We start from the raw sequence: 26,152 nt of genomic DNA on the forward strand, positions 1-26,152 counted from the left end.
TCGGATAATACTCGAATGCAGCGCCGGATCTTTCTCTTCATCGATAGGCTTTCCGTGGCTTGGCGGTGTCCTGGGCCTTCCTCTCCTTCCCGTCCCGCTCCACGTAGGGAGATTGAGGCGTGGAGCCGTGGAATAAACGAGACGGTTTCACAAGCAAGTGGTGACAGGTGGTTAGAGTGTGGCCCTCGGCGTCTCTGAGCATCTGCAGAGTGCCTTTCGACAGTCGGTAAGCAGTGGCTGACATCCTCCTCTCATCCTTCCACCTCTCCCAGGTGATCAGTGCGGGAGAGCAGGGTAGTAGGACAAGCCTGGTTTGTCACGGGAACGTAGCCCTTGAGAGAGACGCTCGACATTTCTGTGGATGAAGGAACCGACGGCTGAAGGGTGTCTTCTGCCCCATACACCGAGCTGCCTTTCGTAGTCATGTCTTCTCTGAAAAGCTGTCTCTTTCCCTTTGTAGGTACTCTGGCCTTATAATGGCTGCTTCAGATGAACTCAAGTTTCGTGGTGAGTATTTTCTCACCATTGAAGCAGATATGGACACCTAGTCAAGCAATGTTTTCCCTTTTGTTAGGTTTTGTTGTTTATGAGATGCCTCGATTATGCCATGTAGTTTACTGTGTCTGCACTAGAAGCACTCTTGTCATTCCAAAGCATCCAGTTAGTATAGTCTTTAATTTACAATCACAATTGAGCCGAACATTTCCATTGCAAAGCAAGACAGCTGTTGAGTTTTGCCCCATTTCGCCACCTTTTTGTCACAATTGTTAAACCAATCACTGCAGTTGTAAAGTGAATCGTGGTTAAGCAAATCTGGCTTTCCCCATTGATACTGCTTGTTGGAAGCCAGTTGGGAAGGTTACAAATGATGATCACATGACCCTAGGATAGTGCAGCTGTCATAAATACCTGCCACATGCCAAGTGTCTAAATTTTGATCATGTGACTTTGGGGATGCTGCAATGGTTGTAAGTGTGAAAACTAGGCATCACTTTTTTTCAGTGCTGTTGTAACTTCAGTCACAAAATGAATGTTTTAGCATACCTTCTGAGGACCTGTCTGCGGTTAAGGACTGAAGCAATAGCAATGGCCATAGCACTTAGACTTGTGTACTGCTTCATAGTGCTTTATAACAGTGGCCCCCAACCTTTTTTGTGCCACGGCCCGGTACCGGCATCACAAAATGATCCGCGGCCCGGTGCCAGCATCAGCATGCATGGCAAGGCAAGGCTAGCTGAGCAACCGGCCAGCCAGCCGTCCCCCGCTTCTCCCCGCCACCTTCAACTCCTCCTTTGTACCTTTGTCGATGGGCTTCGCTTCAGGACGGCTTCGGGACGGTTGCTCGGCTCGCCTTGCCTTGGGTGCTGAAAGAATCCTCGTGCCTTAGTTTTGTTCGAAGCCCCCCCTTCGATGAAACTAAGGCGCGAGGATTCTTTCAGCACCCAAACGCCGCTTTCCAACCAGAAAAGCTCACCCGGAAGCACTTTCTCGTCAAACAAGATGGCGGCGCCCAGCAAACCGGCGGCCCGGTAGGAAATGTTCCACGGCCCGGTACTGGTCCGTGGCCCGGTGGTTGGGGACCCCTGCTTTATAACACTCTGAGCAGTTTACAATATCAACATATTACCCCCCAACAACTTGGCTCCTCATTTTACTGGGGAAGATGGAATGCCTTGAATCCTTTAGGATCAAACTCCAGGCTGTGGGCAGAGTTAGCCTGCAATAACCACTGCACCACCAGAGCTCTATAAAAAGAGCTGTATAACTATGGAATTTAGTGGGATTAAAAATATATACTAGATTACTAGACTTAAGTTACTAGATTATACTAGATTACTAGACTAAGTACAGAGAAAGCTGCAGTCTTAAACCTATAGAAGAATGTTCTCTGAATATGAAATACAGTACTTTAGTAAACAACTCTTATTATGTTTCTGTATTTTCCATATCATACTCTTTCAGCTGCAATATATTCTGATTTTTCTGAATGCATAAGATAATGATTTTAGTAGAATTGAAAGGGAAATATAACTCTTATGGATAGTATGCATGGATAAAATGATTCTGTTACTGTAAATATAAATGTAGCTCCTTTCCCCCACTAGGTTGGACAAATATTGAGTGACATATTTATGTGTGTGCGTATTTGGGGAGGATTTTTATTTCAAAGTCTTACATTTAGACAAAAGAAAGACAACTCAAACTTTGTGGATAGTTTTTTCTCCTTTGGACATCATTAATCTTTCTGAGATTTCTCCAACTATCACTGAAGAAATATCTTCTAATTTCCTACTGTTCCCGCCCTAAAAATCCAAGTTGTCTGCAAAAGCTCAGATTCTTTTTCTGTCTTTGGTCACATGCTTCTTAAATACTTAAAATTATTTTTAATCTAGTACACACTAGCAAAGTTTCCTAAAAAGTTTAGAAAGTGCTGTTGCAAGTGGCCCTTGAACACCAGACTGAAGTTTGATTACAGTCAATTGGATGACATTGATATTTTCTCTGCAGAATTTAATGAAGCCATGGATTTGCTGGCTGGAAATGCTGATGCTACTACTCCTAGCATTAATGAGAGCCAAAGCCACATAACTCTCAACATGTCTTCCAGCTGTAATGAGGAATATGAGCCAGATGAAGAGGATGACAAAACTGAGGTGAGTTTTGGATGGAGGAAGCTGCATGAACTTAGTTAGGGACATTTTGACATGAATTGGGAGACAGTGTACACACGAAAGACTTAAATAATAGGATATCAAATAAAAGTTTGATTAGCAGAGAGTGGTAGTCATACTTACTGATTGCAGAAAATATTTTTCCCAACTTCTGTGAGAGGAACATAGAAATGTATTTGTTTTATATATTTGTTAAATTTATGTTTTTCCAAAAGTTTAAGGTGATATATGCAGAATTTAATTTTCTGTGCAGTAACATTCCTGCACAATATGTAAAGTTGGGTTGAAGGATGATTAGTCCAGAGTTATTTGTTTTGCTTCCATAAGTGATGGACTGGAACTGAGATACCCAGACCTAGCCCAACACTTTAACCATTGGCTGCCCTGGCCACCATGACATTTGACCTCAATATTTGATACACAATATGATACCCATTTTAATGGTGGGATTCAATTTTTTTTACTACTGGTTCTGTGAGTGTAGCTTGGTGGGCATGGTGTGGCTTGGTGGGCGTGGCAGGAGAAGGATACTGTAAAATCTCCATTCCCTCCCCACTCCTGGGAGAAGGTTGGTGCAAAATCCCATTGCCTCCCCACCCCACTAACCTGCTTTCCAGCTCCATTCTCCTGTGCAGGGCAACAAAAGAAGACCCAGCCGATCATCTGGTACTCTGGAGGCAGAGAATAGATGGGGGTGGGGCCAGTCAGAGGTGGTATTTGCCAGTTCTCCACACTACGCAAAATTTCTGCTACCGGTTCTCCAGAACTGGTCAGAACCTCTGATTTTACCCCAGTGTGGAAAAGTAGGAAAATTTGCATCTTAATTTCTGGCACCTCCCTACTTTTTCACTGTAACTGATGATTTTTATCCAGCTGTTTATAATAATTAATTATGCCCATAACTCCACTCCTAATTCTTTGGGATGTCTCTTCCCTTACAGTAAGTGTGTACAGTTTGTGGGTCCTTTGAGATTTTCATGCTACCTTCTCACATCACCCTTGATACCACCGGAGGCATTTAGTCTTTTGGATCAGACTGTCTAGTGAATAGGACTAGTTACCCTGCCAGCAAGCAGATCTCTTTAGCTAAAGAATTTTTTTTTGATAAAGAATACATCCAGCATTTGAAATTATTTAAGATTTATAAGTGTACTCAAATTACTCCAAATAATATCTTGGGAAGAAGGAAGAAGGAAGGAACTTAACTCATGGGTCTTCGGAAACTGGTGAGAAGACTACATGTTGCTTACCAGTTTAGTGGAGCATCAAACTATGAACAATAGGTGCAAAAATACAATGTTTTTGAAAAATGTGATCTTGCAAAGTGTGTTTTAAGCATAAATCAACATTCTAAGACAAAAATGCAAGGGAACTTTTCTACTTTGGTTATAAGTATTTCTTGACAAATTCACAAGCTCCAAAAAGGAATTGATTAATTTGGAATCCATGCAGCAAATTAGGAGTAAAATTAGCTCTGTAAGCATGCTAACATGAACTGGGCAGAAATAATCATTTAATATACAAATAGAGAAATTAGCAAACTCGGCCACAATACAGAGATCAATGTAACGATGGTGGGCTCATTGTTCCTATCTGATACCTTCTGAAACCAGCCAGGATGGGCAATGTTTGAGGGACTAGGCTTTAGGAGGTCATCTAACCTTTAATCCCCTAAAGATGCTTATGATTACCAAATAAGTTGAAAGGATTTTAAATTGGAGAACAGAGGCAAGCCCAATTTTTGGCTGTTTGGGGAGCAGTTAAGGTGTTTAAGGGCAGGGATTAAGAAAATTCACAAAATGCAGATTTTTGGCTGCTGAATTTTAGCAGCAGAGGGTGCTTTTTTGAAGAGGGTGCTGTTTTACACACCCTGCAGGTAGAACTACTATTCTAACTTCTATTTACATTTGTTGGGCTCACTTCCTGGGTAGCAAAATGCCTGAATAAAAGGGAGTTCTTCACAGCCTGTGAATCGGGTGGGACTTTCTAAAGCTCGTGGGGAGGCTGTTCCAAAGGATTGGGGTAACAATGGATTCCCCATTTCCCCAAATGGATTCTTTTTTCCCCTCAGTCTTTTCTTACCATACTTCATTTCCCATCCCCGATCATTTTTATTCTTTCTTGCTATCAGAATTTCAGACTAATAATGAAAAAGTATGTAAATAAAAGTATTAACAATGTGATATCAACATTAATGTTCATTAGAGCAATGGATTATTTTTGTTTATGGACATATTTTGTGAAATATAATGAAGTAGAATAAACAGGGAAAAATACAAGTGATAGTTTAATCAGAGACAAATATGTAAACGTAATTAAGGTGAAAAAACTGAGAGGGAATAGACCCATGTATTAGAACCAGCTCATCTAATATTTTAAAGATATCTGTAATTTTAACAAATATTCTCTTCATCCAAATTGTAAATAAAAGTATTGAAGAATAGAGGACTAGGACTGATTTGTGCAATACCCCACTTAATGCTGCTCCAATCTAATAAAGAGCCACTTGACAGAATTGGGTTTCACAGCCTGGGACTGATACTTGGATACTGCACTGTCAGTTACTGGCCCAGACTAGTAGGTAGTAGAATACTTGCCAATTACAGTGCACTGCTGGTTCCGGGTTAGTTATCTCAATGCTTATTAAATCACACCTTGAGCTCTGCAGTGCAACTGTATTTGAAAAGCATTGGGAAACTTCTGTAGGTGCTGACCTGCTTCCTGACCCTATCCTTTCCATCTTGAACTAACTGCTTTTTATGTTGTAACTATTTGATGTTGCAGATATTGTATGCATTGTACTTTACCTTGTATGCATTGTATGTACCTTGTATGTATTGTATGCATTGTACTTTACCTTTATAATTTTTAATGCCAATAATCCCCAAGTTCTGAACGTTAGCGAATGTTCAAAGTTACACAATAAGCACCCCTAGGGTTTACAAACATGTCCCGAAACTACAAATGTTGCAGCACTACGGCCATTTTTCGCCCTTACGAATGACTGCAGGGGGTCTGCAACATTTGCCCTGCCAATCTCCCCCCCATCCCCGGGTCTTCATAGGCACTAGGCCTGTGGATATTCACCTTGTGAAGATCTAGAGAGTTTTTGCTTTCTTGGCCTGTTTCGGCAATTCAGCCCTTTGGTGAGTTCACAGAGAATAGAAGCCTAAAGTACCACAAGATCACATGAGATCAGTAGGACAAGATCTCATGCTACTGATCTCTCATGATCTCTTGGTACCTGTGTTCTTTGCAAATGAAGGCAAGATCTGCAGTAAAAGGCTTTGCAAATGGAGAGAAGGTCTGAAACATTGAAGCTTTCCCTCCATAAAACAGCTCTGGAGTGAAGCACGCTCCCTCCGGTGGCTCTGTTCTCTTTGGCAGAAGCCTTGAGGAAAGGTCTTTCCTGGCAAAAACAGCTCCGTAGTGACACAAGCATGCTCCCTCTGGGGGCTCTGTTTGCTTCAGCAGAGGCCTTTCCTGGTGAAAACAGCGACGTGCACTCCCTCAGGGGGCTCCATTCTTTCTGGCAAAGGCCTCTTCAAACCATATGAGCTGGTTCTCCATAGGTGCATAAACACTTTTCGGCCAGAGGTTGAAAGCTTCTGGGTGCCATGATCTCTTGTGACTTCAGGCATCATCCATTTTTGCAGTGAATGGGTGTCTGAAGGTCTTGTGAGATTAGGGCATCCAGAAGATTCCAGTCTGTGCACAAAAAGTTTTTGCATGCCAATAGGAGGCTTGAAGTCTTTGGAGGAAAGTCAACCGAGATTGCCCGCTGCTCTAGAAATGGTAGGCAGCCTCGGTGAGTCAGAGAAGCTGAGCAGGGCATGCGTGTCCTGCTCTCCCTGTGCTCTTGCCGCTTACCAGTAGGCAAAGAAACAGGCTGGAGAGGAGACAGAACTTCACAAGGTAGGTGATCCGGTGCAGCAGGATGGGGAGGGACCGATTGTGGGGACCCCAGGAGAGAATGAGGTATCTCAGTGAGTTAGGGGAGGTCTTGGGGGTTCTGAAGCAGGTGGCCTGTTCCATCCCTAGGTCCCCCCATGGCCTTCCCCACCCTGAGAGACCTTATGTGCACTTAATGAGCCACACATTCAATTAGCAAATGCATGGGTGAAAGGAGGAAGTGAACATGTTCAAGTTACCCAATTCACTCCTACGAATCCTTGGGTTATGAATGGAATGGGCAGGTTCCATTACATTCATAACTCGATGACTACTTGTATATTCCTTTTCTCTCCCAGACATGAAGAAAGCAGTAATTTCCATTTTCATTCTTGCAGCTCTTGAGCTTCCAGAAGAAGCAATCCAGTTTCTGGACATTTGAATATTACCAGGCCTTCTTCAATGTTGACACGTATCAGGTACTAGAATCCATGGGGCCATATTTTGAAGGCAAACACAAAAACCAAATTCTGAAAGCGGTTCTAATATGTGCCAAAATTACTTCAACTCTCCTGAACAATTTTTGTTTAGAGAAGCCTAAACTCCAAAATTCAGGAAATAGAATTTAAACATAGCAATCATTTAAATATTCTTTTAATTAAATAATTCCTTAACCTCATGATTTTTGAGCAGAATCCAGTGTTATACTGGTACGAAGTTTTTATTGGTTGACACTAAAAAAGTAAAACACTGAATAAACATTAACAAGATTTTTGTCCTCTTCTTAGTATTGAAGGTGGGAAGAGGATGATTATTAGGCCTATGCTTCTGAAACCTGTGTATGTGACAGGACTTGCTTCTACTATGCTCCCCTCCAATTTATTTCAGATGGTTCATTTGCAAACTCCAAGGGACAAGTTCCATCAATTAAAGCTGTTTATGAGGAAAATATTGTTCTATGCACAAAATTGGTTTTTAATTGGAAGGAAAATACTTTGTTATAAACAGATTTTTTTGCATGAGATCTGAACTCTCATAGAAATCCATATTATTAGAAATAGTTCTGATAGTTTAATTAGAAATTAATTTCTGCAAAATAGGAGAAGGCCATTACTTTCCAATTCCTATTACCTGCAGTCTACAAGAATGAACTCATTGACTCTCATTACTAAATCAAACTGAATTAAAAGGATCTGGTTAACATCTGTTTTGAATCTAAGGTATTATAGTATATTGGAAAGTACCATTACAAAGAAAGTAATGCTTTCATTTATTCATGATTAATTCTTCATGGCTCAATCCTTGTTTAGTTTAGTTTAGTTTACTTTATTGTCATTGAACCTCATACAACGAAATCGAACACCATCTTCAGTGCACATCATGACCATGACTATGAAAATAAACACAAACACACATCCTTCACCCTTCACACATTGAACCGGAAACACCCGACACCACACCAACACTGCACTATACAGCAGAATTCAAAAGAGCTACTGCCCTGGGATAGAAGCTGTTTTTCAGCCTATTTGTCCTTGTTTTTATTAGTCTGCCAGATGGTAATAGTTAAAAAAAAAAGGGTTCCCAGGATGAGATGGATCTTTTAGAATGTTTTGAACTTCCTTAAGGCAACGAGAGCTATAAACCTCTTCCAAAGAGGGGAGAGGGCAACCAATGATCTTCTGGGCAATGACGTTAACCCTCTGGAGTGCTTTCCTATCCGCCACTGTGCAATTGGCAAACCACACAGAGGTGCAGCAAGTTAAGATACTCTCTATGGTGCAGTGGTAGGTCACCATCAGTTTTTCATTCAGTTGTTGTTTTCTGAGAAGCCTCAGGTAATATAATCTCTGCTGAGCCCTTTTGACCAGTGCTGCAATGTGAGCACCCCAGGTCAGGTCCTCTTTTAGGGTAACACCCAGAAACTTAAAACTGGCCACTTGCTCCACTCGGTCTCCATTGATGAGCAAGGGCTGGATGTCTGATCTGTTCCTTCTATAATCCACTATAAGCTCCTTGGTCTTATTGGTGTTGAGGACCAAGTTATTGTCTCCACACCACGAAAGCAACCGGTCCACCTCATCTCGGTAGGCAAGACACATCCCCCCTGGAGATAAGTTCCACCACTGTTGTATCATCTGCAAATTTAGCAATAGTATTACTAGCGTGAATGGGAATGCAGTCATGCACATAAAGAGTATAGAGTAAGGGACTCTACACGCAACCCTGTGGTGTACCAGTGTTAAGAATAAGGGCTGAAGAGGTATGATTACCTAATCTGACCCTCTGTGAGCAGCCGGACAGGAAATCCATAATCCAAAGGCAGATTGAATTAGAAAGCCCAAGGTCCAGAAGTTTAGACACTATATGGAAGAATTGTGTTAAATGCAGAACTAAAATCCACAAAAAGCATCCTCACATAGCGCCCCCCCCTGCTGTTCTAGATGAGTCAGAGCAGTGTGAAGAGTGATGGCTATAGCGTCCTCTGTAGATCTATTTTTTCTGTATGCAAACTGATGTTTATCAAATGTACGCGGAAGACCAGAAATGATGTGCTGGCAGACCAATTTCTCAAAGCACTTCATGATGATAGGAGTGAGTGCCACTGGTCTGTAATCATTGAGGTCATTGATAGGGAACTTATAGTGGATAGTGGAATTACAGCTGCAATGAAACATGTATTGGTCTAGTGATTAAAGCACCAGGCTAGAAACTGGGAGACTGAATTCTAGTCCTACCTTAGCCATAAAAGTCAGCTGGGTGACTTTGGGTCAATCTTTTTGAGTCCAATTCACCTCACAGGGTTGTTGTGGAGCAAATAGGAAGAAAAAGTTGTTGGATATGTTTGCTGCCTTGAGTTATATGCACACACGCACACATACATGCATATATATGGTTTCTTAAAGTAAAAAAATAAGGTCTGGGTAATCAAATATATTTTTTTGTTCTGCTTATTTAATTTCCTGGTCAGAAGCAGAGCCCTGCAATTCAACTGTTTGTGTTGTGCTGTGAATCTGGTTTCAAGATCAGTTTGTGAAAACAGAATTGTCATTGCACTCTTATTAATTCAGCATAGGAATTTTCCTTTTAAGATATATTTTCAATAGCTGAAATTCACTTGAGGTACTCTGTTGGTTATAAAAATAATTTTAAAATGAATATACATGGATTTCCTCTGCAATTATAGCATCAATAGGAACAACGGTGTCCAAGTGTGAGGGTTTGTTCAAGGCCTCCAGTAGTCTTTTGCGGTCTGATAGATCTGGATGCGTTTGGATACCTATTAAATTTAGCAGGGAATCCTTGGGGGGGGGGTGTCAGTTATAAAAACAGTTGAAAGTGCTCTTGAAAATTGCTGCTGAGCATGCTCATGCACAACTCAGCTTTATAAGGAACACATCTGCTAAACACATCCCAGTTTACTGGAATACAAAGAGCTGCTCTTTGTATTCCACTGCTCTGCCTCCATAGAGAAACCTCTTTACTGTCCCTGCTTACCTTTGCTATTTGAGCTATGGATGGGCATATTTTAAAAAGTTTCCTAAGCAAGCATTATGGGGTCCATTTGATGAAATAAATATTCTGCTGAAAACTGGCCCTTGGCTTTCAACCATGCCATTTTTAATACAAGAATATTAAGATAGGAAGTGGGTTGCTAAGGGAAGTTTTTGTAAGCATCCTGGCACCAACAAGTTGGGCATCCCCACATTTATAGAGAATTTGGGAGTTAAATTGCTGAAGCATGGTCTTTTCCTATTTATCAGGTGCTGGACAGAATAAAAGGCTCCCTATTTCCGCTACCAGGGAAAAACTTCGCATGGCATCACTTGCAGAACAATCCTGACCTCTATGGTGAGTCCAAAGAAGTTCCTACTCCAATAATATATTCTTCTTTATTTGGCCACAGAAGAGTTGGAAGGTACCTTGGAGGTCTTCTAGTCCAACTCACTGCTCAAACAGGAAACCCTATAACATTTCAGTTGAATGGTGTCATTTCTCCTTTTCCTTATCCCGGATAATGGAAATGTAGCTTTAGTGCTGTTGATCCTATCTGTCCTCAAACCCTATTTTCCATAAAATTAAGGAAGGTGGCAAAATCTACTGATACCCAATTCTGCTTTGTTCTATTATAAAAATGGCTTTCTTGTTTCCATTGCATTCTCTGCTAAGATGCCTATTCCTTTCAAGACTCCTTATACTTTTGTTTTCTTTGGTGTTGGCTCTTTTGCTCCTCACAGGACCTTTCTGGATCTGTGCCACATTGGTATTCACATTAGCCATCAGCGGTAACTTATCTTACTTCCTGGAAAAAAGAGGGAGCTCCTCCTTCCACTACAGCCCTCAATTCCACAAAGGTGAGATTTCGATATGGAAGTACTTCCAGGAACTTCTGAGGCTAGTATATTACTGGTTGAATTATACTGCTGATTGTTTTTCTGTGTATAATTGATATACAAAAACACATAAATTTATATGCCACCCATCGTACTGTGGAGTGACTCTAGTTGGTAGAAGTGTAGCTATATCAAGAATAGGCAAGATAAATAAGTGGGAAAATATTTTTGTTGCCTGCTGAGTATTTTGATACACAGAAATAGCACTTAAGACTTATATACCACTCCATAGTGCTTTACAAGACACACTGAGTGGTTTACAATATTGCCCTCAACAATCTGCATCCTCATTTTACCTACTTGGAAGGCTGAGTCAACCTTGAGCTGGTCAGGATCAAACTCCTGGGCAGTGGGCAGAGTTAGCCTACAATACTGCATTTTAACCACTGCGCCACCATGGCTCCTGATTCATGCATACTGATGAATATCTTTTTTGGCTATGAGAAGTAAAGAACTATCTCCTTGTCTTGTATTTAAAATGTGCAAATAAAGAGCATAATTTAAAACATATAAATCCTGCCTCCCAATCTTTATTTAATCCCCTTAGAATTGGAACGAACTGATATATTGTTTATTTATCAGTACTGAGAAACAGTTTGCCCAGACACCAAAAAAAATTGAGCTTGCCTTAGGCATGAAAACTATCTAGTGACTTTGGGCAGTCATTATCTCTCAGCCCAGCCCACCTCACAGGGGTGTGCAGGAAAAATAGGAGGCAGGAATATTAGGCACTTTTGCCATCTTGAATTTTATATAAAGGTGGAGGAAAAAAAATCAAAATTATAATAAAGGAGTGCTTTACAGACTATTATAAAACATAGTTTATTCTATGAATTCCCATTCCCTTCTCTTTTTAGATATGATAGAAGTCTATGACATGTTTCAATGTTAGTTCTTGCTAGGGAATGGTGCATTTAATAAGTTTTTTCTTCTTGCACAGTGACTATTGCAGGCATAGTTATCTATTGCTATGCCTGGCTGGTACCCTTAGGTCTGTGGGGCTATCTACATTGGCGAAAGGGAGCCCATGTCACCACTGATGTGTATTCTTTTCTGGAAATGGTGTGCATTTATGGCTACTCACTCTTTGTGTACATTCCTACTGCGGTAAGTTGTCAGGCATTTGGCAGATTTATCATTCATTTTCTGTAGAATATATTCTTGGAAAGAATTGCCACTTTTTGGGAAAGATGAATTCTTCAATGTGACCTTGAAAATTTTGACATTGATTCACTGTTATCTTCCTCCATAGATTCTGTGGCTAATCCCTATCCCATGGCTGCAGTGGCTCCTGATCATAGTTGCAATAGGGTTGTCAGGCTCAGTTCTGGTCCTTACCTTCTGGCCAGTTATCCGTTCAGATAGCAAGCCAGCTGCTTGTGTTATAATGGCCATTATTGTTTCTCTTCATATCCTTCTAGCTATTGGATGCAAGGTTTGTATCTTCTGTTCTGTACTAGTGTATTTCAGTTGCTGAGAGAAACAGACAATTGGACAATAAGCATCATTAGGTTTTTGTTGAGCAAAAGATGAGTATATTTTATGAAAGAGTTTGACTTGTGTTTCAGTTAAGAGTATATAATTTTTTTCCTGTATAATCATCCTTTTTCTGTTGACCATGTTAGGATTCAGTCTTTTTAATAGGGCCAAATGCAGTATCTGTAATGCATGTCTCTAAGCCGAAAATAAAGGTTAAATGCTTTCAAAGTGTGTAGTTATAGGCGTGTGTGTAGTTGCAAATTGCAAAGTGTAAGATTTTAAAACACTGCACATCTTTGAACACTGTGTTACTCATCAGACTATCATGAAGAGTAAGGGTTAGGGTTGGGAGGGGTAGGGTGAGAGAAAGAAGAATGAGTAGTATCTGTGAAGCCAGGGGTTGAAATAAAAAAGCTGCTCTTTGCTCCTTTGAACATTTTAAGAAATTGGGCAATGACTGTCATTATGATGAAATCCAGGTTATTGGTGGTGGGGGCGAGGTGGAGAATCCTATTTGATTCCTGCTTCAACCAATTTAATCTTGTCTTTTTGAAGCTCTATTTTTTTCAGAAACCAAGGATCACATCTTCTATTCCTATTGCTTATACAACAGCAACTCAACAGCAGAAGCATACACCCTCATCTACTGCAGCAGAGGGAAAAGGAATCTGATAACACCCTGCGCTAGACTTTGAAAAATATGCAGGTATTTTAATTCAAATATTACTATCCCCTTACTCATCCATATTAATGGAAATGCAGAATCACACTATTTTTGGAAAGGTTTGACCTTTGGATCTCTCCCCAATATTTGTTCTATTGAATTGCTTCTTTTACAGACATCAATCTTGAATATCCAGTATCAGGGAAGAAAGAATAGACCACTCAAGACACCCTACTCAAGAGACATAAAAACCCTGACCAGGAAGAAGATCCTGCTAGTGGGCCAAGCAAAGTCATATATTACCATTTCAAAATTCACTGTTTTGCTGCTGTCAGGCAGAGCACACCAGCAGTTCACCTGATTTAGGAAGCAGCTTACACTAGAAGCCACTTGTGAGGCCTGACAATTCTAAATATTCAGAGCTGCTTTGGTTGATGCAGCTGCCATTTGCTCTGCTGTAGCAGTGTGTGTGTCTGTTGCAATAGGACAGAAGAGATGGGCTGCATGAATCCCTTACATCTATTTCAGCTAAATCCTAGTCACTTGCAACAGAGAAAAAGACAGGAAAATTTAATTAAATAGGTGCATTCCTGTGGGTTTAGCAAATAATTACTATACAAGTAAAATTCTCATATAAGCCAAAAGATCACTTAAAATTAATGTAGCCATTTAATTTCTTTGGCATGCAAGGCTAATTTGAATTAAACTATCATCTCTGGAAAGCTTTTTCTTAACTTCCTATATTAATATAGAGCAGATCTTTGCAGGGATGTCTGGTAAAAAGCCAGTACTTCTGCTTGTCTGAGTACTCAGGACTTGTCTGAGTGTGACTTGTGATCACATCAAAGGTAGCCACAAGAAGCCTAACAGGAAACAAGTTAATTTCCTAAACTTTCTTAACTATGACTAGAAGAAAGAAACAGGCAGCTCTTTAGCAATGTAAGGGAAGTCAAATCATTTGAGGTACATTTCTGCTGGGAAGGCACTTCTCTCAACTGCACTTCAAAACAGGATTGTCCAGTGGATATGTGAATACAAATAAAATTTTAAGCTGTTTCATCTAAACCTGAGATTGGGAAACCAGCCATTACAAACATCTTCAAAACCCTCCCAGTTTTATTCAATAGTCACAAAATCGTTGATCAGCCAGAACCAACAATTGGCTTTATAGACCCACAATCCAGCCACTATGAAGGTTCTCCAGAATGGTCCCACCCCTTCCCCCAATTCAGCCACTATTGGGACCCAAAGAACATTGCCTTAAGTAAACCACTTTTCTCCTCCATAAAACAGTTGCTTGTCAAGTCCTTTAAGAAATATTGGCTTGAGGCTCTTTGGAAGGAAAAAAGAAAGAGTTACAAATTACACATAAAAGGGATTACACAAAGGGACCCCATAATAGCTGCCAATCTATTTAGAGTCCCCTGGTGGTTACTGTGGGAAGCAGACAAGTCTACATACTAAACCATTTGGCATCCACTTCTGCCCAGAAGGGAGGAACTAATCATAGCTGCTGTCACACCTTAAGAATAGACCAGAAAATAGGATTGGGTTTAAAATGAGCAACAGGAAATTGATACACAAACCATTTTCAGCCAGCAACAGTATTTTTTGGTACATTTGTGTTTTAAATTTTTTAACCCTTTGATGCTACATCAATATTCCCAAGAGACAGGCAATCATCAGACCTGCTGATAAGATGCTTGTGGCATATAAAACAGTCTTCTTTCATCTTGGATATTTTTCACATGGCCCAAGACTTACAACAGTAAGATGCTGGAGCTTTTCTGAAAGCCAGGAAGTTGATAAGTCTTTGTCTTTCCCAGGAGATATTCCTCCTAAGTCTTAATAATGCTACAAACACTAGCCCAGAGCCTGGGATGCCTAGGAAATCGACATGGATATGCTGCTGGATTCTTACCTGTGCCCATTCTACAGCCAGCTGCAGCCCCTTCATTTAAAATACTGGGAGTGTAGCAATAAATGATCAAGTTTCTGTTGGTGGACTGCCTAGAGCATGTTAGAGGCCCTATGGCAGTTCAGATCTACAGCCTGTGCCTAATGCAAATCAGTCATGGCAGATTGAAGAATGATACTATTACTGACATGATAGGTTGTAAAACTCAGTAAGCACAGGAACTCAGTCGTGGTTGAGCAAGTTGAAATTTCCAACATTTCATGAAAAATGTGTACAAATCCGCCATTAAGCCAGTGGGTTTTTGTCTTCTATTGTACAAGGATTGGACCATCTCTGGGTAACCTATTGGAGGGCAGAAGAGATCCAAAGAATTGACTGCCAACTGATGAGATACAGTGGGGAGGTGGAACTTTTTCTTCATTTGGTTTCCTGATGCTGTCAGTTCAGGGATGAGGGTTTCTTAGCTCCCATAATGCATTGTGTTGGTGGTGATAGACATGGGGGACGCCATAGAAATGGCTGGTCCCCCCATAGTAAATTGACTGTTGACTGGGTAATGAGCAGTTGAAGTTCCTCCACTTTGGCCACTAGATGAGCCTGTAGCAGGAGAGAAAAACATTCAGCTGGATATAGCAGAAGGAATTCTAGTTTTCAGCAAAAATGTCTAAGCACAACTAGCCATCTGTTTTTAAAGAATGGGTCCAGATCCATTCCTGATCTAACAAATTTCAATTTAAAATCAAAACCTCACTTTGTAATATAACAGCAAAATGTAGTTTTAATGGCATGGGAGGATGGGGGTAATAGAAAAGAGGGAATATGCTGTCTTAGAGCTTCATCTATAAGGAAGAGCTTGCTACCTCTTTTACATGGACTGACAAGATGCCAATGGGTTCAACTCAGTTCTAGTCCACATTACGCACCAAAGATAAAGGCTCTTGCCCCTGAAAACTCAAACCAGAATAAACCAGTCAATAGTCACAGTGCCCCAAAACCTGCCTTGATACAAACTGGACTGATGCCAAAATGAGCTAGTAGAATTTATTCCATTAGAATTTCATCTAGCTTAGTTTCAATTTCAGGGATAATGTCAGTTTCAAAATGTACTGTAAAAGTATTTGCCCCTTCTCAACCCAACATGCTGCCTGCTGCTTTTCTCAGCCAAAGTGTTCAAAATCCTACAGAGGAGAAGAGAGCACACAGGGCCACTTTCCCCTCAGTTCCAAAAAAGCCCAAGGGCAGGTTTACCTTGGACAATCCCTGTGCTCATGATGGATCCCATCCGGGAATGGGTGTGATTGACAATCCCAGTGTTGGCTGCTTGGGAAAAAAGAAAAATACTCAGACAGGCCTAATCTCTACATGGGGCTACTTCATCTTTAACACGTTTCCATCATCTGCAAGTACACACATTACAGATGCCTCACCCATCTCTAGTCCAAAAACAGGCCATGTGCAAAAGGTCTAATCTCTTACACTGCATCTGATTAACAACTCACTGAGTCATCGTAAACAAGAATGGAGGTTGGGAATTGAGAATTATTTCTCCTGCATTTACCTGAAGGTCAAACACAAGCTATTTCTCACAAATTTAAAGGGAGCAACTGGAATGTTAAATTTTAGAAATCTAAGGCTGGGCTGAATGTGACTGACATTAATCTCTCCATAACTTCTCTGGATACACCACTTTTCCATCTTGGCAATATTATAACCTACTGTGACAAAGAAGCCACAGTTTTGATAAAATTATGTGGGGAGAAGCAGATTTGATTTGGAGCGTTGGGGAGCAGGAGTATCCTATCCAAGAATATAGCCCTCTACTTGTTCTGACCCTAAAAGTAGCAGTTTGTTCCTAAGAAAATACTTTAATAGAACACTGAAGTGGCTGTGAGGATGATCTAATCATCAATAGGGAAATCAGCTCAAATATAAAGTCTCCTTTAAAAAAACATTTCATTTCATCTGATACAATGCTAATATCAGCAAGTTTGAGATGTGCAAATCTTTTTATGTTTGCATCCTGTAACCAACAACCCTAAACCTATCTCATCTGGAATACCTTGGGCCTGAATATGCTGGGCAGATCTTGGGAGCTCTTTCTCAAAGGTAACATTAATTGACAAGCAGATGAAGAGATTCAGCCCTCTTCAAATTGTGGTACATGCAAAAGGACCTGTGGGCACTTGTTAGGCACTTTTTCTTATCTTTGAAAACAGAAGAACTTTTTTGTCATTATACAATGTTCATATGGGTTCTAAAACTAGTACTTACAGAATTAATATTTTATCTAACTAGCTTTGCCTTAAAATTCAGTTCTTTCTTGGCTATACCTGAATGAATTTGCAAGGATATAATCCCCCATAGAGTATGTTGTTTCTTCCCATTGTTTTGTTTCCATTGTTTCTTCCTATGCTCTTGGCAAAATTCTGCAGCATATTTTTAATGTTCTATCTAGTAACTTAGCAGCTCTGAGCACCACAGCTGTATCTGACAAATCAATTCAGAAACAATATTTCAGACATACCAGGAGAATAGGCACATTTGATTCATTTACACTACAAGGTGCCATGATTTTCATTCTCATTTCTACTAAAAAGTCCCCAGAACATATAGAGATGGTGAAAATTGATTCAAACCCATTTTGCTGTCAAGGTTCATTAATACTAATTAATAATATCTAATACTCAAAAGGACAGAAGTTTCTTCTACAAAGTCATTTTAAGTTCAGGGTGGTATAATGTCCACCTATCCCTTGTATTCTGCTTTTATTCTAAAGGTTCACTGGAGTTTCACTTCTCGAGAGATATTAACATTACCAAAGCATAAATGTACTAAGTACTTAGAAAGCTTTAAGATATCCTTTTTGCAAGGAAACAGTCCTGGTTTGCTACTTTTCATTCCAATAGCGAATACACTGTTTATGTTTTATTAGATTTCCACAGACTCTGATATCCTCTGATTATCCATCCTCTGATATCCAGTAGGGGGTACAGTCTATTTTAACAAAGGCCACTAAGAACTGAGAGTTGTTTGACTTTTTATTAAATCACTGAGCTCTGTAGTGATCTTGCCTAATCTATACCATTCATGTAGATGGAAACACAATTTCTGTAGGTATTTAAATATGTGGAATTCAGACTTGACAAGTCTTTCTGCAGACCCTTGTTTTCTTACCCATCAGGGAAATCAGGTTATATTGCTTGTAAAATTAGGGAGATTTTGACTGCCTGCTGATGAACCCACCACCAATTGCATTGTTTTTCATCCTGTTTTGTCTAACAATTTTAATATATTTCTATCTGTAATTCTGGTCTGTGCCATAATAAAAATTATATTCTTCTATTCAGGGAAGTCAAGATACAAAAACACAGAGATCAAAAGAGAAAAACAGGGCCAATGAGAATTATTCTTAATACATTTGCTGCCTTCTGGCCATAATAGTTTTATCCATCTATTACATAAACATTCAATTGTCAATCTTAATGCAAATAGCAAGTTTAGATACTTATGTTGCAGGTACTTTTGTTCAATTACACTGTACGGAAACAGATATTTAAAACTCAACCATTTCAAAACTTGTTTTTCTGAACCAGAAAACTGTAAAATAACAGAACTCTGGAACTAAATTCATGTTGAGTTCTATGGCGGTAGAGTACATTTTTCTCACAAGAGGGTAAACAAAGACAAAATACAAGGTCAAAAAATGGAAAGGTAATTCTGTGGCCAAGGGTCCACACACCCTACCAGGCATTCAGAGGAGAGTAGTTAGATGAAGCAGGATATATTAGCTTTCCAAAGGGCTTGCCTACAAGTGTTGAGCCAGGTATAGAGCCCCAAAGAATACTAAGGTGATGGTGATGATCTGGGCTCCTCAGGTCTGCCACCAAGACTGCTTCCTAGGATTCCCCCTTTAAGCCAGAATCTACTGCACAATACAAATAAACTCACCTAGAGGAATAAGGTTGTTGTGGCCAACATTAGTGCCACCTGCAATCACACTGCTGAGATCATAGGCTGTGGGCATTCCTGCAGCACATTAGAAACGAATAAGAGTCAAATGTGAGCAAGGTGCTGTTCAAGACACAGACCTTTTTCTGGGATAGGAAAAACACTTGGATACTTAAAAAGCACTTACAGACATAGGAGTCTCTTTAGGCAGGTGCAGATACAGCACCACACTCTATAAGCCACAAATTGGCTGCCCAATCTGAAAGCTTTTCTACCTATGTATAATGGATGCAGGGCAGTAAAATACGTGAATACACAAAATTATATTCTAGAATGGAGAAGCATGGCAGACAAGTGATAACACAGTTGTGGTTGACATCAGTGGATAAGGACTCTTTAAACCAGGGGTGTCAAACTCGTGGCCCGCATACGTCATGTGCTGGCCACGCCCACCCCTTTTTTCCCCCCCGAAAGAGAAAAAAAGTTGTGATATGTCACATGATGACGTGACGCCATGAGTTTGACACCCTTGCTTTAGACTCAACTTCCCAGTCAGGAGAATAAGAACAGTCAATGTTGATTGGGAACTGGAAGAGGAAAGATGATAAAAACCAACTTTATGCGTGTGCTTGGTAAGAGACAACTTAGTTTTTCTTCTGCTCTGGATATTATCCTCAATAGATAACACAAATGTAATACACTACATAACCATTATTGTAACATAATCAAGACTCTTCCGGGAATGGCGGAAGATGCCAATAGAACATACATGTGTCAAGCTTATACTACACTGCTCAAAAAAATAAAGGGAACACAAAAATAAGACATCCTAAATCTGAATTAATGAAATATTCTCATTAAATACTTCGTTCATTACATAGTTGAATGTGCTGGCAACAAAATCACACAAAAATTTATCAATGGAAATCAAATTTAGCAACCCATGGAGGTCTGGATTTGGAGTTACACTCAAAATTAAAGTGGGAAAAACACTACAGGCTGATCCAACCAAAGTTGTAATGTCCTCAAAACAAGTCAAAATGAGGCTCAGTAGTATGTGTGGCCTCCACATGCCTGTATGACCTCCCTACATTGCCTGGGCATGCTCCTGATGAGGTGGCGGATGGTCTCCTGAGGTATCTCCTCCCACACCTGGACTAAAGCATCCCCCAACTCCTGGACAGTCTGTGGTGCAAGGTGGCGTTGGTGGATGGAGCGAAACATGATGTCCCAGATGTGCTCAATTGGATTCAGGTCTGGGGAACGGGCGGGCCAGTCCATAGCATCAATGCCTTCGTCTTGCAGGAACTGCTGACACACTCCAGCCGCATGAGGTCTAGCATCGTCTTGCATTAGGAGGAACCCAGGGCCAACCGTACCAGCATATGGTCTCACAAGGGGTCTGAGGATCTCATCTCGGTACCTAATGGCAGTCAGGCTACCTCTGGCGAGCACATGGAGGGCTGTGCGGCCCCTTAAATAAATGCCACCTCACACTATTATTGACCCACTGCCAAACCGGTCATGCTAGAGGATGTTGCAGGCAGCAGAACGTTCTCCATGGTGTCTCCAGACCCTGTCATGTCTGTCACATGTGCTCAGTGTGAACCTGCTTTCATCTGTGAAGAGCACAGGGTGCCTGAGGCAAATTTGCCAATCTTGGTGCTCTCTGGCAAATGCCAAACGTCCTGCACAGTGGACGTCGGGCTCTCATACCACCCTCATGGCGTGTTTCTGACCATTTGAACAGCCACATGCACATTTGTGGGCCGCTGGAGGTCATTTTGCAGGGCTCTGGCAGTGCTTCTCCTGTGCCTCCTTGCAGAAAGGCAGAGGTAGAGGTCCTGATGCTGGGTTGTTGCCCTCCTACGGCCTCCTCCACGTCTCCTGATGTACTGGCCTGTCTCCTGGTAGCGCCTCCATGCTCTGGACACTACGCTAACAGACACAGCAAACCTTCTTGCCACAGATCGCATTGATGTGCCATCCTGGATGAGCTGCACTACCTGAGCCACTTGTGTGGGTTGTAGGCTCCATCTCATGCTACCACTAGAGTGACAGCACTGCCAGCATTCAAAAGTGACCAAACCATCAGCCAGAAAGCATAGGAACTGAGAAGTGGTCTGTGGTCATCACCTGCAGAACCACTCCTTTATTGGGGATGTCTTGCTAACTGCCTCTGCTTTCCACCTGTTGTCTATTCCATTTGCACAACAGCATGTGAAATTGATTGTCAATCAGTGTTGCTACCTAAGTGGACAGTTTGATTTCACAGAAGTGTGATTGACTTGGAGTTACATTGTGTTGTTTAAGTGTTTCCTTTATTTTTTTGAGCAATGTATTTACCCAGAGGAAAAAGCTGCCATGTCCCAAGCAGCAGCATTCCTGTAAAGCATTCCTAAAAACATCGAGCCTATCCTTTCAGAACTGAGCTCTTTAAGGCCATCCTTTTAACTTTATGGAAAGATGCAATGGAACCTACTGATATCCTGATTGCTCATGTCCTAGACCCAAAATAAACAACAGGTGGATGAAAAACAGTATCTTAGCCGAGAAGCGAGAAGCAAGAAATACAGTACCAGCAACAGCCATCCCTGTGTTCATGTTGTAGGCGCCACCTGTGTTCCACATGTTCTCTGAAGGAGATGTATAGTGTGAACCCGGCGGTGGTGAAGGAGTTGTACCTGTATACCTGAAAGGCAGACAAACACACATTCACTTAATCTCCAGCAACAATGCCAGTACAATCTCGCTCATTAAGTCACAGCTTGGATAAAGTGCCTATTAGCCTTTCTAATGTGAAAGATCCTGTGTGAGTGCCTTAACAGACTCATTTGCAGAAAGACAACATGTTTATTCTGCAGTGGCTATGATTAGAACTCACTGCCTTCTAGTTTCTAGCCTGATATCTTAACCATTATACTAAAGTGGCCCTTCTTATACATGCTTAGATCAATAATAATAATCTCACTATCCATTGATAATTGATAGTTGCAATCAACATTTTGTAAACAGTAATGAAAGAATTTCTTTTAAAAGAAAGGGGGAAAAATTATACAAAAAGCATTTAGATAGTGCTCTCTTTCATTTTTCCTCCAGAGTTTATATTGTTTCTCTATACTTTTTGGGGATGTCTTCAAGCCTCTACTGCAGGAAATATTTTCCCCATTTTAAAGACGCCCTTTGTCTTTTTACAGCATAAAGCCTAAAGCACACAGAAAATTAAATCTGTACTGTTTGTTACAAGGGCATAGTGGACCACAATAAAAGTGCCTCCTATCCTTGATCCCTGAAATCTCCTGTCCAAAATAAAACTATTGGAAGAGAATGAGTCCAGATTTTCTCTTCTCTATCTCAAAGGTGCTTTTTCAAAAGGTAACTGGACTTTGTTTTTCCTTGAAGACGTTTTGTTTCTCATCCAAGAAGCTTCTTCAGTTCAGTCAGAGTGCTGATTTACCACCAGTACTTAGAAGGCGAGGGCTGGACAACCCAAATATGACAGTTAATGTCTTAAAAGCCATCCATAAACACACCCCAATCAACATCTAAAGTCACATACAACAGGCACTATATAAATACCACATACATGCACAAACTCTGCTAGAGAGAAGATGGGCTCCAGCAAGAGTCTGAAAGCTCGGAAGACAAAACCTCTGGTCCTGATGACTGACCCAGATTAGATTTTGCAACATTATCCTGGGACATGTATATTTGCTTTCAATAATTTTTATTATCACTCCAGATTGCAGCAGAAGTTGCACAGAGATACCTTCATCCTTCTGATTTCCCACTGAAGATGCCAAAAACACCAAAGCAAATCAGTTACCAAAAGATGGTTGTCCTTCCCTCTTGCTGATCAGTACTAATGGAGAGCTATCATTTTCCTTTACTTTGTCTGCCTTTTCTGATGCCTTTCCGTTTTTGAAGCAAGATGTCAGCCTAAATTCTAGTCACTGCCTGATCCAGTCCTCCTTTCACAGCAGCTAAACAAAGAAGTCTCTTTCTTGTGAGACTGGTGGCCATATAGATTTGATGGATAAATAAGAAAATAAAAATAAAACACAAAAATACTCTTCCATTTCTGGCCCTTTGCCGTTGCATCTTGCCCCTTAGCCTTTTCAAGCTTCTCAGTGATCCAGTGATCCAGATCCAGTGATTTATACTCTGTCTGAGTTTACACAACACAAAAAACTTTAAACTGGGTTAACAAAACCTAATTGTTCAATGTATTCACGCAATATGAGAAACAAGGGAATGCCTTTGAATTCCAGTTCAATATCCTTTTGCTTATCATGTATTTTTTTAAATGTACAGTAGCCCTGACATTTAAAAACAATTATACCAGCAAAAAGCCCAAATCTGCATGGATGAATACCTTGGGGCACCCCACTTCTTACCTCCCTGCATGTAGACGTAGTTCCATTAAAAACTACATGTTGAATGCAGTTTGTCAGGCAGCTGCAAATCCATCCGTTGGTGATGATGCCTATCCCACATTTTTCTAGTTTACAAAGAAGTAAGTTATGGTCTACCTTGTCAAATGTTTATTCCAAGTACACTATGTTCACAGCATTTCCACCAATTAAGTCTTTGTCTAAGAATGAAGTAAGATTTCTTTGGCATGTTTGCTTTTGGTTATAATTTTGTGTGCTTCTAAATATTTGTAGATCTGTTGTTTGATTATCTTTTCCAGGATCCTCCCAAGTATTGATGTTAGGCTTCAATGCTTCTGAGATGATGTCTGCCATTTCTATTAGAACTCTGGAGCGTAATTGATCAGATCCTGGTTATTTGGACTTGTTTAGGGTGAACAGATGTTCTCACTTTCTTGCTTTTTAAATCTGTATTCCTAGTCTGTCTTGGTTCTGATTTTGGTTCTGATTTTAGTAAGTCGGGCTATTTATTTTCTTTTTGCATGAAGACAGATGCAAAGAGAAAGCAGCTGTCAGCCTTCAAGATCTTTTCTACTTTTCTACTGCTTTGCATCTTTCGGCTGCCATGAGTAACGGGGGAAGGAGGGGTTACGTCTGGGAAGAGAACTGGAGGTGTTACATTCTTGTGTTGTATAAATGAGGAGTCGGGGTGGTGGTGGTGGTGGTGGTGGTATAAATTCCTGCTCTTAACTTTCTATTTCCTTGCTTAGCCTTCTTTCCTTTGCGCAGCTGCGAAGCTTTATCCAAATATGTCAAGGTCAACGGACAGAGGCCGCATCACCACCTGAAGATGCCCACATGATCATATGCAGAACTTTTAATTGGAAGAATCTTTTGGACTTTGGGGGGTGGGAACAATTCCATCCCTTTGTATATGTGATCTGCGCACCCAATTCCTTAGATTCAGAATTCTACCTGTAGCTTCCACTTTGAATTTCAGTAAAAGAAAAACTTTGCTCAAATCTATGGAGTCTGAGTATTTCTTTCTTGGATTTTGAATGGAGCACAGACTGACATTATTCTGAATCTCATCAGCCCACCTGGAGAAAATATCCAGTTTTCTATCGAGGGGGTTTGACATCATGTCATCTCCAGCTAGTGAAGAAGAGGATCTTGGAGCTGTGGGGGGGCAATCGTTGCTGATACCGGAGGTGCCAGCGGCCGACTTGCTAGCCGACCTTACTCTGGAGGAATTTCCAGCTGAGAGGCCCAGATGGTCGTTGGGTGTTGGCTGGAAGGATCCCGAGGAGCCCCCCCCCCTGGAATCACCACGACCCGAAGGCGTGGGAGAGACGGGCCGTGGCAAGAGAAGGAAAAGAGAGAATTGATGCTGGATCAAGCCAGGCAGCTCCTGAATGAAGCTTTTTGTCTGGGAAAAGGAAGCTTTTGCAGTTCGCTGGGCTCTGCTAACATGGAGACATTTCTTGGAAGGAGCGAAACACCTGTTCGAGGTATGGACTGACCATAAGAACTTAGAGGCCTTAAAAACGCCTCGGAAGCTGTCTCCTAAGCAAGTTCGGTGGGCCCAGTATTTCAAACGGTTCAATTTTTCACTAAAGTACATTCCGGGGGGAGGAATTTTATGGTGGATGCTTTATCTAGATTGCCTCAGTACAACAGTGTTCATCCGGAAGTAGTATGGCCGATTGTTTCTACCAAACAGCTGGCCGCTCCGGTGGTCACTAGAGCGCAAAAGAAGAAGCAGGAAGTGGATTTGTCGAGTGATTTAACAGCACAATTAAAGGAAGCCCTGAAGCTGGATAAGTGATTCCTGGCAAATTCGAATAACTGTACAGTTAGAGATGGCTTGGCCTGGGTGGGAGCGAAACTGTATGTGCCAGAGTCGTTGAGAAGCCAAGTATTGCAACAGGCCCATGACTCCAAAGCGGCTGGTCATTTTGGTTTTGTGAAAACCTTGCATCTCGTTAAGCAACAATTTTGGTGGCCATCATTGAAGAAGGACATTGAGACTTATGTAGCTAGTTGCTCAGTCTGCGCTTCAGCAAAAAGGCCCCCTGGTAAGCCAGCAGGTCTGCTACAAAATGTGGCCAGGCCAACAGTTCCTTGGAAGGAAATCTCTATGGACTTTATAGTAGAGTTAACTGAGAGTGCTGGGAACACGGTTATTTGGGTAGTAACTGATTTGTTTTCCAAACAAGCGCATTTCATACCTTGCTCTATGATTCCTTCTGCAAAATCGTTGGCTAAACTGTTCATACTGCACGTTTATAGACTGCATGGTGTCCCTGAACGTATAATTTCTGACTGAGGAGTTCAGTTCACCTCGAACTTTTGGAAGGAATTCTTGAAGTTGATAGGCTCCGCCCAGGGCTTAAGCTCCGCCCACCATCCCCAAACCAATGGGGCCTGTGAGAGGACTAACGCTGTGCTAGAACAATACCTCAGATGTTACATAAATTATCAACAGGACAATTGGGCTGACTTATTGCCGTTTGCTGAGGTGGCATACAACAATTCTGTTCATAGTAGTACTGGGTTCACCCCCTTTAAAGTGGCGTTGGGACAAGACTTTGTACCCATACCTGAACTTCCTCGTGAAAAGCCTAACATCCCGTCACTAGACGAATGGATATCTCAACTCCAGCTTAACTAGCCAGTTGCTCGCAAGGCGTTAGATGACACCCATCAGTCCCATAAGAAATTTGCAGATAAAAAGAGAGCCCCACAGAAGTCCTATCAAGTGGGAGACAAAGTTTTCCTGTCCACCAGATACTTACAAACCACTCAAAAGT

The 26,152-nt window shown here is 41.1% G+C and overlaps 2 protein-coding genes across 12 annotated transcripts in view; one reads left to right on the forward strand and one right to left on the reverse strand.

The window, feature by feature from the left end:
* The first annotated feature begins 2 nt into the window (after positions 1 to 2).
* Positions 3 to 24,361, forward strand: YIPF2 (Yip1 domain family member 2). Of its 6 annotated transcripts, none has more exons than XM_087957143.1 (10): positions 3 to 226; positions 461 to 507; positions 2,509 to 2,654; positions 6,962 to 7,042; positions 10,328 to 10,415; positions 10,802 to 10,918; positions 11,898 to 12,064; positions 12,210 to 12,392; positions 12,992 to 13,142; positions 24,110 to 24,361. In XM_087957143.1, exons 2-9 carry the CDS (start codon positions 477 to 479, stop codon positions 13,106 to 13,108), a joined length of 930 nt encoding a protein of 309 aa, XP_087813269.1. In that variant the 5' UTR covers positions 3 to 226; positions 461 to 476; the 3' UTR covers positions 13,109 to 13,142; positions 24,110 to 24,361. The 6 variants fall into 6 exon arrangements, with proteins under 6 accessions (XP_087813269.1, XP_087813268.1, XP_087813270.1 ...); XM_087957142.1 differs by lacking the exon at positions 24,110 to 24,361 and adding an exon at positions 13,276 to 13,822; XM_087957144.1 differs by lacking the exon at positions 24,110 to 24,361 and adding an exon at positions 13,276 to 13,822 and having other exon boundaries at positions 13,007 to 13,142.
* Positions 14,199 to 26,152, reverse strand: part of CARM1 (coactivator associated arginine methyltransferase 1) — an 82,306-nt gene continuing 70,352 nt past the window's right edge. For 4 of the 6 annotated variants that reach the window (XM_087957138.1, XM_026675491.2, XM_026675493.2 and 1 more), the window contains 4 exons: positions 21,546 to 21,658; positions 18,967 to 19,044; positions 16,267 to 16,335; positions 14,199 to 15,615 (listed from right to left, as the gene is read on the reverse strand). In XM_087957138.1, the coding sequence (XP_087813264.1) occupies positions 15,479 to 15,615; positions 16,267 to 16,335; positions 18,967 to 19,044; positions 21,546 to 21,658 (397 nt within the window). In that variant the 3' untranslated portion in view covers positions 14,199 to 15,478. The remainder of the gene's footprint in view (positions 15,616 to 16,266; positions 16,336 to 18,966; positions 19,045 to 21,545; positions 21,659 to 26,152) is intronic. The other 2 variants (XM_087957140.1, XM_026675492.2) reach the window with 1 other exon arrangement.

The sequence above is a fragment of the Notechis scutatus genome, chromosome 2 (assembly GCF_049901735.1).
Source record: "Notechis scutatus isolate UNSWTSFEM ecotype Mainland chromosome 2, rNotScu1.2, whole genome shotgun sequence".
Classification (NCBI taxonomy): Eukaryota; Metazoa; Chordata; class Lepidosauria; order Squamata; family Elapidae; genus Notechis; species Notechis scutatus.